Below are 19,504 nucleotides of genomic sequence, written 5' to 3'. Positions count from 1 at the left end.
AGGGTTTAAATTGGGGGGGGGGGCTGCTTGTCTGCCAGTCTCATCGCCAGTTTAATTGGTGAAAGCAAACAGATGCTTTTGATACTGTGGTCAGTTAGTTCAGTGTGGGAATTAGAAAGAGCTCCGGTCAGAGCTTTCTCTCCTGTTGCTGCTGTTACACATGCACTTTAAATGCAGTGGTGTTTAATCAGATCTCTGACAGCTGCCTGGAAAGGTGGGAATGACTGCAATCTGATTTGGATTGCAGGAAATCAATGTTTGCCCTTTGGGCCTGCAATTATTAATTCATTTCTTGTGATAACTTTTCATTGTCTTGAAAGTAGCCCATGGAGTACTAGGGTGTGGATTGGTTGTTGTTTTTTTGGCGGGGGGGTGGGTGGGTTTGTTACTGGGTTACTTCTTCATTTGCCCCATGTGTTGGGATTTCCCATGTGTCCTGTTCTGCTTATTCTCCTTCTTTTACTTTACCCATTTCCCACCACTTTTGGTGAAACATCTAAAAGCAATTGACACTGCAATGGTGGTTTTTTTATGCAAAATTTTGACAACAGCACGCACTTTGCCTTTCAGAACTAGATTGCTAATACGTTATGGTATTGGCTCGTGCTGGAAAAGTAGCAGCAAAGGGAATGGACTTCCAAAGCATGACTCTGAAATCAAATAAAATCTTGCAGCACCTGGTTTAAAATTGCAACCATAGGAAGGGGCCAGACATCTTTGCTCATTTCTGCCCATTGGCGCTGCTACTAGTTCTTCTCCCCTGCCTGTCTGCCAGCTTTTCTGTCTGCCCATCCTCTGCACACCTGGAAACACAGCCAATTCCTGATCAAGTTCTTTCAGAGTCTCTAAGTGCCATCTTGCACACCCTATAACCTTAAAGCAAAGTCATGCAATTCTAAACAACCATACACATCCATGAAAATTCATGCATATGTCTTGCCACCCCCAACAATCTATCCATGTAGCAACAGGAGTCAAGGAGAGCTGCCCATTATTGGCAAGGATTGTATTGCTATCACTTATATATAGCAGTTCCACTCAAGTATTTCTCGTCATACCTCTTTGAATAAAGCATCTAAATATATATTTACACAAAAAGGCACTGCTGATAGCTTTGTACAGATTTATGGAGTTTTTGAAAGCTACATTCTCCAGATATTCACCAAGCAAAGTGCCCGAAAAGGATATCATGATTGAGAGGAATATGCATGATTTCCTCTTAACTCAGCATTGCACAAAATATGTGTTGTTCTTAACTATGCCACCTTTGCTCCAGTAGGAGGCTGCCTCTAGCCATTCTGCAAATGCCAGAACCTTTAACTGAAGTCTAACAGGGTTTGGGACATGTACATTCAGTGTGGCATTGGGCTTTGCAGGGAGGAATGTGCCCTCTCCTAACTTAAAGCAGCCCTATTTATCGCTTGGGTCTCTGTAATTCAATTTAGGTTGTGCTTTATCAGTGGTTCAGGAATTGGCCAGACAGAGTAAACAATGTCTATTTCCCTGCCAGGAGAAGGAACTGCTATGTGGGGAGGGGTTTGGGGGGTTGGGAGGGGGGAGTCTAGCTGAACTCACACCTTGTATGCATTTTATGGACCTCTAGCCCCCTCCTCCACCCCACACTTTTATTTATTTACTGCATTTTCAAGCAGGTGTTAGCTATCTCCTTCCTACAGCTATTTGCTTCAAAGCAGTGACATTTTGAGATAATTAAATGTAAGATACCACTGTGGCATTTGCTTCTGTCTCTGCCACTCATGAAAAATAGGCAAAGCATGTGTTGTTTGTGGGGGTGGGGGGAACCCACTCATCCTTTCTTCGTTTCAACGATAAACTATCTGATTATGATGAGAGAAATATGCACTTGCCTGATTTTGCATTTTACGGAGGGGGAAATTCCACAGGTCTGGTGTGTAGGCCTGCATACTGTTCTAAAAGTGCACTTGGTAGATTTGGCCATAGCCTAGGGGGTGGCAGGTTTTTAAAAAACATGAGGGAGGGGGCTAACATAATGCAGCCATTTTTTAAGAGGGGCCCTGAAAGAAAACCAGCAAGTGGCTTTGATGGCAAGTTTTGCTGATTGTACTTAATGACATCCACTCAAGCAATGAGCCAGAGATGCAAAATGTGTGATCTCTCTCTCTCTCTCTCTCTCTCTCTCTCTCTCTCTCTCACACACACACACACACATTGACTAATGAGGCCACCTAGGGATGGGCTACCTCCCCCTGCCCCCACTTTTTCTTCTTCTATGGTCTCGCTGTTGCAACCAGAGGCATTTTCTAACCATTCTGTATGCAAAGATACCTTTGGTGCGTTATTCTGAGGATTTTACTCCTGAGCCACAGGCACAGAGCTTTTGCCACTACAAATGAATCTCTCTCTCCCTCTCTCTCTCTCTCTGTCACCTTGCTCTGTGGAGCATGGATGGAATAGTTCCCCTTACTTTTGGGGGGGCTACCACATAAAACAGTGAATTTTGGGGGAGATAGTGGGAGACCTGATATAAGTCTTTGAGTCCTCAGAGGAAGAGGTCAAAATGGCAAGTTGGAGCAGGCTTTCTGTTGCTGTTTTGCCCAACCCTATCCCACCAATTGGAATATTGTGATGGGGTCCATTTTGATCCCCAATGAGAGAGACAGACAGGCAGAAAGACAGAGAAGGACAGAGAGGCTGCATTTTTTTGTGTGAGGCTCTTAAAGCAACTTACAGGGAAGGTGTGTTTTTAAGCCCTCTGCAGTGTTGACAGAGTGACATAGCAGCTATTGGAACATCCACTTTTCCATTCAGACCAGCCCCTTGGAGACTATATATAGGTTTTACAGGTAGCATAATAAGGAGGAGAAAATAATTTTCAGTGCCCTGTATTCAAATTCACAAACCACATCATGGTACAACCAGCCACAAGTACCCAATAATTTTCGCACCATGAACCCATCAAATTAATTCAAATGCGTGTTTCTTTTTGGCTTACTTTAAACAGCTACATGGGCAAGAGAGATAAAATTCATGCTCCCTCCCTCCCTCCTCTCTCTCTTTCTCTCTTTCTCTCTCTTTCTGCCCCCCCCCCATATATTTCCATATACACAATCCAGGTAACGTACACCAGTCTGTAAAAACTGTAAATGCTATTTTGCTTTTATTTTAAACATATTTTTGTTGTAGTTTTACAAAAAAAATCAATAATTGGTACTTTTTTACACTCTGATTTTTTTTTCTGAATATTGACAGATCTGTAAAGAGAGCTGTTAATGTGAAATATCTTATTTCTTTTTGAAAGTTGAATGTCTTGAAGGTTTTAAGCCACAATAAAGCTAAAATATCAAGTCTCTCTTTTTTTTGGGACAGCTCCTCTTTTTATTTTTTTAAACAATTTCAGCAAAGAAGGGCATTGGTAAGCAAACGTCAACCCTCCAACTGTCCTTTAATTTGCCCACTGCTATTTGGTTGCACACACCGTGTTAAATCCCCCACTGGAAAAGAATTAAATCACACCTCACATTCCCTTGCTGGCTGCTGGTGGCAAGTACAGGATCCATACTCATTAATGATCACCAGAGCACCTTCAATATGGTTGGGTTTGTAATCAACGTAATACTCCTGGGCTGACATAGCAGCCATTTGATGCATGGTTTGTTTTTGTTTTTGCTTCCTGCGCTGTGTCACAAAACACTGTCTCAGTTGCCTAAGGCTGGCAGGGAAACACTTCCATGAAACGTACAACACCAAAACTACTATGAGGAACGAGAAGATGAGGGCCATGGTCCCTGTGACCACCTTGTGGATCTGAACAGCATTCTCGGTGTTCTCGTTGGGCATAGTTACCGTGATGGCATTTGTCGTTCTATCCCCTTCGATATCCTGCACATCGTAGTTCATTGTGGCAGGGCTGTAGCTGAATGTTTGGTCACTGTTGTTTGCCACAGCAGACAGGAGGTTAATGTCCATCGTTGGGTCCGTTGCATCTTCGCATAAGTGAAAAGCATATACTGCATCTAAGACATCCTCACCCTGTGTGTATTCAGGGGTGGCACAGAGGAGGTTGCTGTCGTAGCGGCCTTTGAAGTTGCTCAGCCAAGAGGCCAAGGCGCAAATGTTACGTCCACAATCCCAGACATTTGCAGAAAGGCTGATGCTCACGAGGGACTTCCAGGAGTTTAGGATCCTCGGGTGGATGTAGGTGAGCCGGTTGGAATCCAGCTGCAGGGACTGGAGTTGAGGTACACTTTCAAAAACATGAGGCTCCATGTATTCAATCTCGTTGCCCGAGAGGTCCAGTTTCTCTAATTTCCATGTCCAGTCCAAGGAATTCACCACGATAGTGACTTTATTCCTGCGCAAGCAGAGGGAGTGCAAGGAGATGAGCCTGGGGAAATGGGCCAAGTTCACTTTCACCAAGTCATTGTGCTCCAGGTGCAACTCGGTGAGTTTGAACAAGCCTGCAAAAGAGTTTCGAGCCAGGCTTTTCAACTGATTGTATCCTATGTCCAGAAACTTCAGGCTGCGGCAGTCTTGGAATATTCGGACAGGCACAAACTTGATGGCGTTGGACCGCATGTGCAACGTCGTCAGCTTCCGCAAGCCGTGAAACAGGTTCGGCTCCAGAGCCTGCAGGTTGTTGTAGGATAAATCCACACTGCGCAAGTTGGGCATGGGCCGGAAGGTGGTGTTGGGCAGTTGTGTGATTTTGTTGGAACTCAGGGTGAGCTCCTTAACTCGCCGCAGCTTTTCAAAGGCATTTTCCTCCACTGAGCAAATGTGATTGTGATCCAGATATAGCCACGTGAGTTGCATTAACCCTGTGAACTGTCCGTCAGGCAGCTCAGAAAGGCTGTTGTACCGCAACGACAAGCCCATCACGCCCGACAGGTTGTGCGGCATCTCTGTGAGATTCAGGGACTCGCAGTAGAAGAGTCTCCCCTCGCACCGGCAGAGCTGCGGACACCCACTATTCACGGCTGGAAGCATTTTGAAAAAGAGACCCAGTGTGCACAGGATCAACCCTGGGGGCTTCCTCAGCAGCCAGTTTAAACAGACACCAATAAGAAGGAAATCCATTAGCGAGAATATCCCCAAATGCGCTCGAGAATGTCCATTGAATCTTTTGTCCGACAGTTCCCTTTACGAATTCTGCATCATATTTTATGTAAAACAGGGGGCGAGGGGGTGGGGGCGAGGCAAAAACAAGAGAACCATGGGGGCCAAAGATTTCACTTTCGGGGCTTTTGCCCTGTTTTTAAAAAAGAACAAAACAAAACAGCATGCAAAAATCTGTACAGCATTAAAGTTCAGAGAGGCATTCAAAAGGTACAAGGGGTCTTGTCCATTTTAGCTGCCGCGGCATAGAAAAGAACAATTCTTTTAGAAAGAAAAAAGAAAAAAAAAAGATCTCTCTCTTCACGAAAGAATGAAATTAAAAAGTGCCTTACCCACCCTTTTCCAGAGAGTGACAACCTCCATTCAGCGGCTTCCTTTGTGTTTGGACTTAATTATATGCAAGGCTCCAAAAGAGCTCTCTGTTGCTACAAATTCTGTCTCTTTCAGCGTTCTGTGAGGCTGGCAGGCTCACAATGTCTCACTTTGCTCCGTCTCAAAGGGCGAGAGGCAAGTCCAGCTAGCTTCTCTCCCCTCCTCTCCACTCTCCTCCCTGATTTTTAAGCTGACTCCCAGGACCTTCAAGTTTCAGAAGTATGGGCATAAGGCTTGATCTTCCTTCCTTCCTTCCTTGCCTTTCCCCCCCTCTCCCGCTCTCCCCCTCTGTTCTTTTTTTTTTCTTCCCTCCCTTCCTCTGCGGTTAATACTGTGACGTGGGGAGGGAGAGAGAGGAGGGGGAGGGCAAGGAGAAAAAAATGAAAGAGGGGGAAAAGAGAGAGAAACCCCTTCCAAAAAAACCCCCAAAAAACAAAACCTCTTTACTTAACGGCTTCCCAGGATTTGACATTCCCTTTCATGTCCATCCTTGCAGACGCGGGCGGCGGCAAGCACCAATTTTTTTTGTTTTTGTTTTGTTTTTTATTGACTCCTCTGATGCAGCTTTAACATTCCTTCCCAGACCGGACCGGCGGCATAAAGATGGCTTTATTCCCCATTGCTGGTTCGCCTTGCTGGTTCGGAGATGCTTAAGATCAGAGAGCGAGAGCGGCAGCCCAGGATCCCTTCCTTCCAGCAGAAGCAGTATGTAGCTACAGCACGCAGAGGCACCGAGCGCTCACTGAGCGTCGTGAGCTCTCGGCGATTGTATGCCTGCGCCGCGCTTCGCAGCAGACAGGGGCGAATGGGAAAAGGGGTGGGCATTAAAAAAAAAAAAAAAAAAAAAAAGCCAACATTTTAGTGAACCAGTAAAGGGATATATGTTCTCTGATGAAATGGAAAATACTTTAAGCTCCGCTCGCCTTTGCTCAAACACACACACACGTATGCACACGCGCGCGCGCGCGCAATCGACAGCTGCAGCGGCGAGGCATTTCTTAAGGAGGCGACCAAAACAGGGACCCCTTTCCCTCTCCCCACCAGCCGCTCCTCTTTGTTTAAAGGGTTCCAGCGCATACGAGTCAGGCTGGGGGGGAGGGGGGCTTTCAGGAGAGATGTGTCCAAATTACGACATTTGGAGGATATTTGGTTGCTCGAGATGAGGCACTGACTTTCCCCCCTTTTTCTTTTCTCGTTTTGTTCCTGCGGGCGAGAAACGTGCGTGGCGCACACCCCGTTCCTTTTTTGCCTTCTTCTTTCATTTTGACGCCTGTTTTGGAGCAACGTTTCTTTCTTTTTGCGAAAGGGGCGGGGGAGGGGTAGGAGGCTCATGCAACCATCACTGGGTTCATGTGGGAACGGAATGCTATTCGGGCTTCGTACCCTACTGCATCTAGGTGTTTAGCATATGCTCTTGCTAATGACATCTTTGTGACAAAACAAAATTGCAGCGCTATACGCTACAGCATTCGGAAACGTGATGCGTGCGTTTTGGATGCAAGCATTTGGGAATCTAACTACCATGCAGTTTACTTCGTGTGTGTGTGTGTGTGTGTGTGTGTGTGAAGGGGGTAAAGCTGGAAGGATTAGACTCCCAGCCCTCAATGACTCTGCTGTTGTTTTGTTCGATAGACTTAGAATTGCCTGCCTGCTAATTTTCGACCTTCATTGGATTTGGAAAAGGCCATTGTTGACAGGCGTTTTCTGCATCCTTTAGTGACTTGGGGAACAAGTACTGCTCTGTTGCCAGGGAAATACTCTCCAATCTTTCCCCTATCCCCCCCTCTTTTCAACATACCCCAAAGTCTGCTGGTTGCCAGTACTTTCAGAGCAGGTGGTTCACGCCTCAATATTTTGATACTTGATTTTTCGTTCCTAGCACAGCTGACGTGTTTATCGAGGTGTTGCATAAAATAGGCATGCCAGGTAATAAAAGGGATATTCGTTTGAAAGCTGCTCCGTTGAGGAGGGTTTTGAGATGGTGGGCTTCTTCTTGTCCTTTGGCTAGTGTTGACTGAAATCTTGATTTCTCCTGAATTTGCATTGGCTGTGATGCATCATTGAACAGAAAAGAAAGTAAGAAGATGAGTTAGAATTGCCATTTCGGGAAAATCCTCCCAAACATCACCTATGGAAAATAATGTCAAAAATGCAGAGATAAGAAGCATTCAGGCACAGTGTATTCAAAGCTTGAATTTATTATTTGCAAAGTTCGGTCTGGACTTTTCAACATTTCTCATTTATTTTAATATGCATACCTGGGCACTTAAGCAAATTCAAAGCCTGACTCCCAGGTGCATCTCTTTTTGGGGAGGTGAGGAAGACTCAGACTCCTCCCCCTGTTTCTTTATTCCCTGCTCAGGTGGACCTTTGCTGCCGATCCTGCCAGTGGAAGCAATGTATACAAAACCAGCATGGAAGTTGGTAGAGAGCAAGGCAGGCAGGCAGACGAAAGGATGTAAAATTGATTGCCAAAGGCTGCACAGATGCACTGGGTGGCAACTTTCTGTATCCTAGGAGTGAGTCATGGTAAACATGGAAGGTTGTTTAAGTCACAGTGGACTTAATGAAAGGCACTGGTAATGCATATCTTCAGTGGGTCAAGTGGTCAACCTGATTTCCTGCTCAAAGATTTTGACTGTCCTCTGCAAATGGAGACGTGGCAAATCTGCCTGAAAGTTTCAGAATTGGTGGTAGCAGTGTGTGGTAGTGATCAGAATACTATTTCAAAAACCTGATTGCTTTAAAGATATGGAATGCTCAGATGAGCTGAAAAAGACACAGCCTCTCTAAGGCTAAAATCTTAGGAGTATAAAAGATGCCTTATACTGAAGCACATGTGCTGCCTAAACCATTGGAGTCCATGTGGTGGTAAACAGCAGAAAGATGTTAAAACATCTGATGGGAGGGCGTTCCACAGGGTGGGCGCCACTACAGAGAAGGCCCTCTGCCTGGTTCCCTGTAACCTCACTTCTCACAGTGAGGGAACCACCAGAAGGCCCTTGGCACTGGACCTCAGTGTCCGGGCTGAACGATGGGGGTGGAGATGCTCCTTCAGGTATTCTGGGCCAGTGTTGCCCTTCAAGAATGTAACAGGGAAGGATGGGGGCAAAACTAGAATTAGTTGCCTCTGCCTGTCAGTGGCGCTGGCTCCCGCTACTGTTGGCCTCCCTACCTTCCACCCTGCTAGTCCCAACATTCAACAGGCACCATTGCTTCCAAGGGAGCCAACAGTCTCAGGTTTCCATGTTAATATTTTTATTTTATTTTTTAATACCAAGAGGAAAAACAACAACAATATCTTTAAACCATGTTTATTCATCATTAAAATACTGGAAATCTGCAATGCCTAGAGTGTTGGGTTCCCTAGAATCTTAGAGTTGGAAAGGACCCCAAGGATCATCTAGTCCAGTCCCCTGCAGTGCATCACAACTAAAGCATCCATGACAAAGAGATCTGGTTTCCAAATTCCTGTTAAACCATGAATTCATGGGATATTTTTAACAGATCATTACTCCCTGGTCTTAGTTTCCTATCTGCACAAGAATACTCATGGGTGACCTGGATTTTTGCTTCCCTTGGGATGACTTGTGAACAAGAGAAGAACCATGCAAAGGACTCTTTGTAGAAGTGGTCTCTACAAAGTATAATTCACTTGTGCTAGTTGTGGGACATAGAAGATCAGTCATTTAACAGACATGGAAGAAATGTATCTCAGGACCTGCACAGAACAGGATGTGCTGTAGAAATCCCCCCCCATCCCGATTTTGGTTTGGTGTTTTTTTTTTGGGGGGGGGAGAAGCAACCACTGGAAACTGTAACTAGGAACTGATGGAAGGGAGACGGGAGGCCATGTGTTAGATACAGTCATACCTCGGGTTACAGAAGCTTCAGGTTGCGGTTTTTTTGGGGGGGTTACAGACCACCAAAACCCGGAAGTACTGGAACGGGTTACTTCCAGGTTTCGGCAGTCGCGCATGTGCAGAAGTGGTAATTCGTGCTTTGCGCATACGCAGAAGTGCCAAATCACAACCCGTGCATGCGCAGGCTTGCAGCTGGGGTTGAGAATGTGCATCCCGCACAGATCACATTCGCAGCCTGAGCATCCACTGTACTAGACCTGCATCTTTTCTAGAAAAAGTTGCTGAGAACTAGAATAGAAAAAGGCAATGGTATTTGAGAAGGCAGTAGAGGAAGAGTTTGCATCCCTTCCTTATCCTGCCTTTGCTGGTTCCAATTAAAAGCCTCCAGTACCCACTATTTTAGAAAGCAGCAGCATGTAACTTTGGGAGAAATTTTACAGAATTCCATGGATATCTATCTAGACAGGCTGTTCTCTCCCCAGCATTCCAAGTAGTAACGAATCAGCAATGTTCTGTGTCATCTTTTCCCCATAAACCATTCCTGGGCTGCAGTCCTTTGCATACCTGGTAGCAAGTCTGACTGGATTCAGTAGAGCTTAGTTCTTAACAAAGGGGAATAGGATTGCACCACACTGCTACTTTATGGTATCACTTACAATAAATAGATTCTGCCACAAGTGGTTTGCAGCAGTTGCATCCTACTTCCTAGGTGTTGGACCCAGCTCTTGTAAGCTTGATGACAGAACTGAGACACTGGTGGTGTATAGCAAGTAAGACCGGTGAGATGACTTCATGACCTGAGCACACCTAGCCCAAGAGGACAAAGAGACTGTGGTTTAATTCTCTATTGAGAAAGCACACTTGCAGGTGCACTGAGCACACACAGTGTTTTGGCAACTAAGTAGCTGGTATCTCCTCCCCAGGCTTCTGCCCTGAGCTGGACTGCTGGAGCAATGGCATGACCATGCCTCCATCCAAACTTAAGTACCCTCGCCTGATGGGGCATTCATAAACAACATGTGGTTTCTTCTACATGGAAGTTGCTGCTCTGCCTGCCTCTTGAAGCCCCTCCTGATCCTTGGAGACAGTGGGGAAGGGGGCGGAGGGGAATCTTATCATCCTGTTCCTCTCCAGAACAGTCTCTTCCTCCATTCCTGCCATGTTCTGCACCTCCTCCTTCCATCACTGACTGCTTAGATTTCCCCCCTTCTATTAGCCCCTTCCCTTGGATTAGCTTCAGGGGGCCCTGACTCTGCCACACACTCCTCAGAGACCTGCCAGTCCCTGACATCTGACCCAGAAGCTTTTCAGAAGGATTCTGGGAGTTCCAGCTTATTACTGCAAGGAAGATGTTTGCTCCCTACAATACCTTCCTTTGCCCATCTGATTCCACACCTGATGTCCTATTGCAGTCTTGAGGATGGCACAAGTAATTGCATAATTCAGAGGAAGATGAGATCAATTAAATCCAATCCTACCTCATAGCAAGGTCCTTCAGTGACTAAACACACATTAATTCCATCAATACCACACATTAATCCCATGTGGATAAATTTATTAAATTGCTATGTTATTGTTTGCCTTCCTGTAACATTGAACGGGGTGTGCCATACAGGAATTCTTTAGGCGAGGAATACAGGTCACCCAAGTTGACTAAACTTTTATCATGCAGAAAAAAGGCCATTCCCTCCCTTAATTAGGAATTCTTATTAAACCAACCAATCAAAACATTACTTCCTCAGTCTCTCTTTGCTATATCAATACCAATATCAATATTTACCTATATCTATATGCAGTGAAACATGTTTCTGATCAAATTATTCTGGAAGTGTCCTCATTCTTTCCCTCACTTTAGGCTTTCATCGGTGCTAAAACACTACACTCCCACACTCCCCCATTCTTCCCAAAAAAATTAAATCTACCCAGTGGCAGATTTGTATAAATTAACAGATTTAAATGAGCTTTTATTAAAACTTAGCTGTTAGATGGTAAGCAGCATACATGTATTTAGAGGAAAGTGACTAAATATATGCAAAATTAGGCAGCAAAAGACCCATTTAAGTAAACTTGTGGGAAAGGAATAAGCCAAAAATATTCATAGTGGTAACACTGGTGTAACTGATATCAATTTTTTAAAAAACACTATTCTCTGAATTATCTTACACTAATATATTTCTCCCCCCATCATATTTGTGATATCCTGTTACATGTAACCAACTCCAGTTAGCAACCCTTGTTGACATGAAGTTGCAGAATCCCAACAAAGGCTGCCCTGGCAACCCATGTGCATTCCTTGCGTGAATATTAAGTAGAATGCATAGCCTGATCTTTTAAAACATGTAGATATGGATAAAATGGGCCTGTGTGCAGTTGTTTCATGTGTTGGCTTACACACATTTAGCACATGGCTTCCTTCTGCAAAATACTTCCAAGGAGGAGTTCTGTAATGTGCAAAAGGGCCTTGAGATCACCCAAGAGTGCCTTCTTAGCAATATAAATCAGTTTGCCACATTGAAACAGCAAAGCACACGGAGATATGTTTGCTGGCAGTGTGCCAAAGCTCCAGCATCTTCGAGGAATGAAGGCGTGTTTATACATGCATATATCTAGACAGCCTACCAGGGTTTAAGAAACTATAAAATATGTGCTATTTTAACACTGGTGGATGAAGTTATTTTCCTTTCCTGTATACTTAATATTTATATATTACTCATGTCTTTATCCACCCTCAGGTTTAGGGATGCAATATGATATAAAGATAAATTAATAATATGTCTCACCCTATTAGGGAAACAAAACTGTGTTTAGGCCAGGCAAACAAGCACATAGAACCTGTCACAATCCACAGATCGGTTGCCCTGTAGATGTTTCAATGGTGTTGCATTAATCCGAGCGATTGCTCCAGAGTAAATGGATGGTAGATTGTGTGGCACTTTGAGATGTTCTGTTTACTGTGGTGGGGAGTGGGGAGTGTGGGAATGTTGTGGATGGCAGGAGAGGATATACTGATTAAATATTATCCTTCTTCACTCACACTAGTGAGCTAGTAGCAGAGCACATTTCCTTGCACAATGCTGGAAGCAAGTTGATGATTTGTTAGAATCATTTGAGTTGAGCAATCCAGTCTGGCTTGTCCAGATTGGATTGTTCCTGGCAAATTTCCCCTTTAGTTCCCTCTTAAGAACAATAATGACACGACAGTCTTCTTTTAAAAGGAATGGTGAAGTTTACTTACATTCAGTTCACAGTATTGTCCTGAAGGCAACCTTTATCTTGTAGTTACAGGTACATGTGTAGAGAAAAGAAGTCTAAGCTAGGCCTCAGACATTTCACCTCGTGGCTTCCATCCTCTGTAAAGTTGAGCCATGTGCTTCTGGCTAAGAGCCAGCAGAAGGAAGATGGCAAAAGAACAGTTGCAAGTGCCAAAGGGCCAAAAGAGCAAGAGAGGGAGATGGTTGCATGACTAGCGCCTTTATAGGGTCTGCTAGGGTCACACCCATCTATTTGGTCACACACAGGGGAAGGATGTTCCAGAGCAGGTATGACAGGAAGTCCTCCCCATCTGGAGCTACATTCTCCTTTGTGTGTCTACTCTAGGAAACAGGAAATGTTGTATTTGACTGCTTCAGTGAATGATACATACCACAGGGAGTGTATCCTTTAAGTGCTGTAGTGGTTGAATTCATTTAAGGAAGGGATGTGAAAACTTTGCCTGCCCTCCCAGGCCATATTCAGCCTATCTGTCTTAGGGGTCTCTCCTACCTGACCCATCTCCCTGAGTTTCATGCTGGCTGTAGGAAGGAGAGGAAATGCAGCAAATGACAGGCTGCTGCAACTTAGACTTGGGTGGGGCCTAGGAGGTCCCTGACCTCCCACCCCCTTGAAAAAGAAACAATGGACCCTTTAGCAGGACAACAGCACAAGTACTTGGCATCTATAGTGTTGTGCCTTGGTTCAGAAGAGGTCTCTGTTGCCATCATTGCTCCTTCTCCTGGGAGAAAAGTTGTGTGGCCCCCACCTGCTCTGGTTCTCTTATTTGGAAGGTTATGAACTACACAGACACACAGCTTTGGAAAGAGCAACACCCATATGAAGAATGCCTGGCTTTGATTGGCTTAAAGTGGATGGTCATAGGCTTGTCCTTCCCCCTGCTTACAGTGGTGCCTCGCAAAATGAAATTAATTCATTCCGTGAGTTTTTTCGTCTAGCGAATTTTTCGTCTTGCGAAGCACGAAATCCCATAGGAATGCATTGAAATTCAATTAATGCGTTCCTATGGTCAAAAAAAGTCCAAACAAAGCCAAATTTGGTACAACAAGAGCTTATTAAGTGCTCTTTAAAGTCGCACATACTGTAAAGAGCATTTCAAAAATTGAAGGAACAATAAATTAAGTTTCTAAACATGACAGAAAAACATTTAAAAATCAACAAAGTGTACAGTACATTTTCTAAGACTCTGGGGGACAACTCGAAGAAGGTTCCTCTTCCACTCTTTGCTTCTTGCTGAAGAACCCCCTCCTCAACTGTTCCCCCAGCCACCCACCACACAGAAATTCAAATCCAGATTTTTTTAAAAAAAACAGCAGAGTGGCCCAGTGGTCACAGAAAATCATAAAAATGCAGAAAAACACACACACACACAAGCTTCCAGATTCTTGCAAACCCCTCCCCAACACCAAGTCCTTGAATTCCAAACACCCCAACCCAAAATCCAAAACCCCCCAAAAAAGTTTTAAAAGTTTAAAAGAAGTTTTGGAAAAGCTTCAAAAATCACCAAAGTCTTCAAAAACCTCAAAAAAGGCTACCACACCGCGTTCTATGAGTTGCTCCTCGAAGTCAAGTCGCAACTGTATTAACGCTGTTAAGAAAAAGGAAACAAACTTGCAAGACGTTTTTGTTTTTCGTCTTGCAAAGCAAGCCCATAGGGAAATTCGTCTTGCGAAGCAGCTCAAAAAACGGAAAACCCTTTCGTCTAGCGAGTTTTCCGTCTTGCGAGGCATTCGTCTTGTGGGGCACCACTGTATTTTTTGTGTTCTTTTCAGGCTTGTCCTGCTTTAGCTTCTGAGAGAGAGAAAGGATGGGGAAGGAACATCACCACTCTTGCCCTACCCAAACCCTTTTCTATGTGAGATAGTTTCATATTTATTTATCAGACTAAATGTTTTCCGTCCCTGGAGATTGATCTGAAGATGAAAACAGGTCTGGCACTGCCTCCTTAAATAAAGCCATTTAACCACCCCTTGAGCAGTGGTGCTGTCGCAACAGGGTGAGCTCCCATTGCTCAGTCCCTGCTCCTGCCCACCTAGCAGTTCAAAAGCACGTCAAAGTGCAAGTAGATAAATAGGTACCGCTCCGGCGGGAAGGTAAATGGCATTTCTGTGCGCTGCTCTGGTTCGCCAGAAGCGGCTTAGTCATGCTGGCCACATGACCCGGAAGCTGTCTGCAGACAAATGCCAGCTCCCTCGGCCTATAGAATGAGATGAGCATGCAACCCCAGAGTCATCCGCGACTGGACCTAATGGTCAGGGGTACCTTTACCTTTACCTTGAGCAGCTATGTGCCCCCATGTGAGGATTGGAGTGTTTCAATCTCACATGGCCTTAATGCTGGTCAGGCTGGGATGGTGATGGATCTAGTCCCCACCCCTGTAAAAAAAATAAAAATAAATCCATCATAACAGCATTGGACTAATCATCCTGAAAATGATTATGTTTGACGTTAGCTTTACATTTGAATAATTGTTGTTCCGAAATCTGCCACAAACGGGGTGTACCCAGTGGCAGACCTTCATGCTCTGAGCACGGGGTGCCCAGCGCGGGTGGGGGCAGTCACGATAGCACCCTACCAGGATCATGCTGTCGGGGCGGGGCGCTACCCCCCACACTCCTCTTCCTCCGCCAGTTCGGGTACCACTTGGTTATCTTCTTAAATGACCATGTTTTCCTTGCTCATCTTAATGATCAGCAGCAGTCAAAAGTTCAGAGCTTACTCTTCAGGGTACAAGAGTGGGCTTTCTGATGCTTATATTTTTCTAAGCTTATATCCATCAGCAAGCTGTAAAAATGGAATTTGAGTAGTGATTTTAATTTCCCTTTGTGGCTGGCAGTGGGCAAACTCAAACTTTGATCTTTACTCTGTCGTCTTTAATTTCCAAGTGCAGTGAACCATGGTGCTTCTTATAAAGGGAACATTTAAAGAGAAAATCAGGGAGGGAAAGATGACTTCAAGAGTAGTAAGTTAAATGAGTTATTTCTCTGATATTTACATCCGGAGTGCTGCTGACATTTGGTACACGGACCCTGCTAAATGGGTTTTTTAAAAGAATTTCAGTTGAATAAGGAGCCAATAAGTTAGATTAATGTGGCATTTGACCTGCTTCTCCACCCTCACCAAAATGTCACTAATTTTCAGCCCAAGAAAACTTCAAGGTGCTGAGGTAAGTGTTGTTAATTTTCAAGCTGTTGCTTCATTAGCACATGGAATGTGTTATCCTCTGTGAGGATTGGATCTACTTATTCAGATCACCCTATTTATTTTGACAATGTGCTAAATGCACATCCATTCACTGTAGATGCACTTGCTGTTATCACCAGCAGCTTCCCAGATAGCAGGTACAAGTGTGTAACTATAAAGTTTGTTAATGAGGTGACCTATATGCATATTTATTAGTAGTAGTAGTAGCAATTCTAGAATACTTGGATGCAATAGCTTCCTGGGTCTTTTTGCAGGACTATTCACATGTATTATCTCACAAAACTCAGACCAAATTTGTACTATTATTATTTGGATTTCTTACCTGCCCTTCACCATTAGGTTCCACATGGGTTACAACAATTTAAAGAAAGAGTATTAAAATTGGGTAAAACAGATTATAATCATATTGGAATGGATTCTACAATTTGAAATTTCAAAGCAAGCAAATGGTATTTGTAGTTTGAAATAAATGGATGAGGACAGCCTGGCCTTAGCTGTCCGTGCTTTGGACTATTGCAATGTGGGGCTTCCCTTGAAAGGTGACCCAGAATCTGCAGCTAGTACATAATGCAGCTGCTAGGATTGTAAGTGGAGCAGTCCAATGGGACCATGTGTTGCTGGTCCTGAAAGTGCTGCACAGGCTACCAGGGAGCTACTTGGTCCAAGTCAAGGTGGCTTGGGACCCAAGTACCTAAAAGTGCACCTTCCCTAAATCGGGCACCTCAGACCATACAGTAGGCAGGTGAGGACAGGTTATGTGGCCATCGGCAGGGCTGCCTGACTGGCATAACAGGGCCTTTACAGTGATCGCTCCCCACTTGTGGAATGCCCTCCCTGGCGAGGTGTATCTACATCCCTCATTATTGACTTTCAAGAGGAATGTCAAAACATTCCTGTTTACCCAGGCCTTTGATAGCTGAAAAACACTGTTCCAGAGATCTCCTGAGATCCCTGGTTTTTTGGAATTGTTTTAACTGCTTTTAGGGTTGTTGTTGTTTTAATTTAAGTTTTAGTATTTGTTTGTTTGTTTGTTTATTCATTCATTCCCCACCTTTTCCTCTGATGGGACTCACCGTAGTTTAAAAATAACATCAAGAGCCTCAAAAACAGCAACAACAATAAATAAAAAACAATTTAACATTGATAAAATTATGATAGAGCTAGTGAATACTAAAACTATTAAAAGCATACAAATAATTACAATAAAAGCAGTGTGGCACTCACCTTTTCATTAAAAGCAGTCAGTTCCCCAATGCCTGTCGAAGCAAGAAGGTTGTCACTTGCCAGCAGAAGGACAACAAGAAGGGAGCCAGCCTGTGCAGAAACCCCCTTCCACAGTAAAATCAGACAGCACAGGTTCTGTAGCTAACCCCTAGGACATTCATCTGCACTCTTATGAGATGGTCACAGTGTATGCCAAAATTACCAAAATGCCAAATGTGTCCAACACTCTATTGAGTTGGGTGGGTGGAATGCAGGGCCCTGTGAACTGACCCTGCTTTTGAGGCTTAACTCAATTTCAGGATATTGCATCATGCATTTCATAGCGTGCAAAGCAGGCAATATTAATGCCCCTTTTCTTTCCATCCAGTTCGGAGATGTAAACCGTTTCCTGTTTTGCTGCCTGCTTGGTGCCTGCTACTTAATGGCTCTGTGTAATGTTGTATTCAGAATTGAATTAAAGACCTTTGTGGTTTACTTGTTGCTAGAAAAGGTTATGCGTGTAAATAAATGAACCAGGCAGCACAGTATCTAGAAGGATGGTCACCAGATACCTCTGCATCAGCCTTCTCTAGCCTGGTGCCCTCCAGATGTTTTCGACTACAACTCCCATCCATTGTGGATCAGGGGAGTTATATTCCAGCACATGGGGGGGCATCAGGATGGGAAAGGCTATTCTAGGTATATGTCATAATGTTTTGAAATATTCAGAGGAATGGACCCTGGGACCCTCACAATCTAAAAACAAGAATTGTTCAAGCTATACAGGCATATATGCCACAGTTAGGCTAAACCGAAGTTGCTTTCTTTTCTTCTATTAAAACAGCCACCTCTTTGCAATACCCACACACCTGTTTATTTTTGTAGCTATGGCCTGTTTATTTAGCTGGCTATTTATTTATTTAGCTGTGGCCTGTTTATTTATCTTTCCCTTCAGTCATTCTGCCATATTGCAATAAAGGCAGAACTTGAAATTAGGAAGTAGAGCACACAGGGCCTAAACTGGATCCAAAACTGGGACTGCTTGCTTCAAAATCTTTCAGGGATAAATTCTTTTAAGGTCAACAATCCAGGAAAGAGATGGAACAGGCAGTGCCTCTGCAACATGAAAACTTACGTTTATCCAACAGGTTTTATTCTGCTGTTGCATATATCTCTGATGTAAGTGTCATGACAACCAGATTGAGCAACTTGAGAAGAAGAAAATCCTCAGGCTGCTTATGTCAGCAGTCACTTTGAAACACAGCCCCAAATGTGCATACAGACTTCCCTGTGAGATGGGTTCCTCTACATGTGCACCAAGCCTGCATGGAAAACTCCCTGGTTCAACATGGATGGAGGGAGCCCTTATCTAGAGGGAAGCAATGGGTGCACTTGGAAACCCTGTTTCCACAGCAGATTGCTGGCTCTGAGTGAATCACTTCAGAACGAAAAGACTTTGCATCACAAAGATGTTCCACTTCACAATTTGTAGCACAAGATTAGTCCAACATGGGAAACAGAGAGAAAGAAACAGTAATCTGCACTTGTCTTTTCATCCTGTCTCACTGCCCTTCCCAATCACTGAGGATCACTTCCTACTTTGTAAAATAATTTCCAGCCATTATCTTACCTGTTCTCACAATAACCATGTGAAAGTGACGCAGTTCAGTGTTACCTTCTTTCACAATTTTGGAATATAAGGAGTTGGAAGGAGATAGCAACTTCTCCAAGGGATTTTATTTGGACTCTGACTCTCTCTCTCTCTCTCTCTCTCTCTCTCTCTCTCTCTCTCTCTCTCTCCCTCTCACCTAGATGCCAATGCATGACAAAATATATCCAAACATGCAGTAGAATATGCTGTGCCTTCCTTTCTTTATTATGTTTCCCACCCCCATTCCATCCCAGTATTGATGTTCATTTGAGATGCACTGATCAAAAACTTAGATGCAGTGAAAGTGTCAGGTAATAATTGATTCCCCCCCTCCCTCCTAGGCATTTCTGGGCCGTGCTGGGGAGACTTGCTTTAGTCTCATCAGAATTGTATGCACCAGAAGAGTGCAGCTGTTGGTGTTTATAAAAAATCAAAAAGCAAAAGAAAACCCCAAGCTGTTAATTGCATTTCCTCACCTGTTACAAGGGGTCCTTCCATTTCATTCCCTGTGTTTTGCCCTCCCAGCAGATGTCAAATAGTTAAACAACTATATAATTTTTCATAGACATATGAAGGCAGCCCAGTTTCAGGAAGCTTTTAATGTTTTTTTGCTGCTGCTGTTGTTGTTTCTGTATTTTTGTTGGAAGCCCCCTGGAGTGGCTGGGGCAGCCCAATCAGATGGATAGAGTATAAGAAATAATAATAATAATAATAATAATAATAATAATAATAATAATTATGATGTTCCTTGAGCATCCATGCTGATTTGCCTGCAGGGAGGCTAGACAACATTAGCTGTTTAACAAACATTCATTCTCATTTGTTTGTGAGGGAGGTTAGATGA

The 19,504-nt window shown here is 44.0% G+C and overlaps 2 protein-coding genes across 7 annotated transcripts in view; one reads left to right on the top strand and one right to left on the bottom strand.

Annotated features, from left to right (window-relative positions):
• Nucleotides 1-19,504, top strand: part of CTNNA2 (catenin alpha 2) — a 528,364-nt gene that overhangs the window by 323,117 nt on the left and 185,743 nt on the right. Inside the window, exon 1 of one of the 6 annotated variants that reach the window (XM_081020741.1) lies at nt 5,907-6,174. The exons of the other annotated variants lie outside the window; for them this stretch is intronic. The gene's annotated coding sequence lies outside the window, so the exon portion shown is untranslated. Of the gene's footprint in view, nt 1-5,906; nt 6,175-19,504 lie in introns of those variants that run through there. 6 annotated transcript variants of the gene reach the window in all.
• On the bottom strand, nt 3,118-5,718 carry LRRTM1 (leucine rich repeat transmembrane neuronal 1). The gene has a single exon (XM_081020924.1). It carries the CDS (start codon nt 5,056-5,058, stop codon nt 3,490-3,492), a length of 1,569 nt encoding a protein of 522 aa, XP_080877050.1. The 5' UTR covers nt 5,059-5,718; the 3' UTR covers nt 3,118-3,489.

Source organism: Podarcis pityusensis (assembly GCF_964106645.2).
Source record: "Podarcis pityusensis genome assembly, chromosome: 9".
NCBI lineage: Eukaryota > Metazoa > Chordata > Lepidosauria > Squamata > Lacertidae > Podarcis > Podarcis pityusensis.
Note: the sequence above shows the minus strand (reverse complement) of the source record. Positions and strands in the feature narration are given on the sequence as shown.

Bases quoted from the DNA above. Each gene is read 5' to 3' on its own strand.
- LRRTM1 (XM_081020924.1), bottom strand. From the start codon at position 5,058: ATGGATTTCCTTCTTATTGGTGTCTGTTTAAACTGGCTGCTGAGGAAG.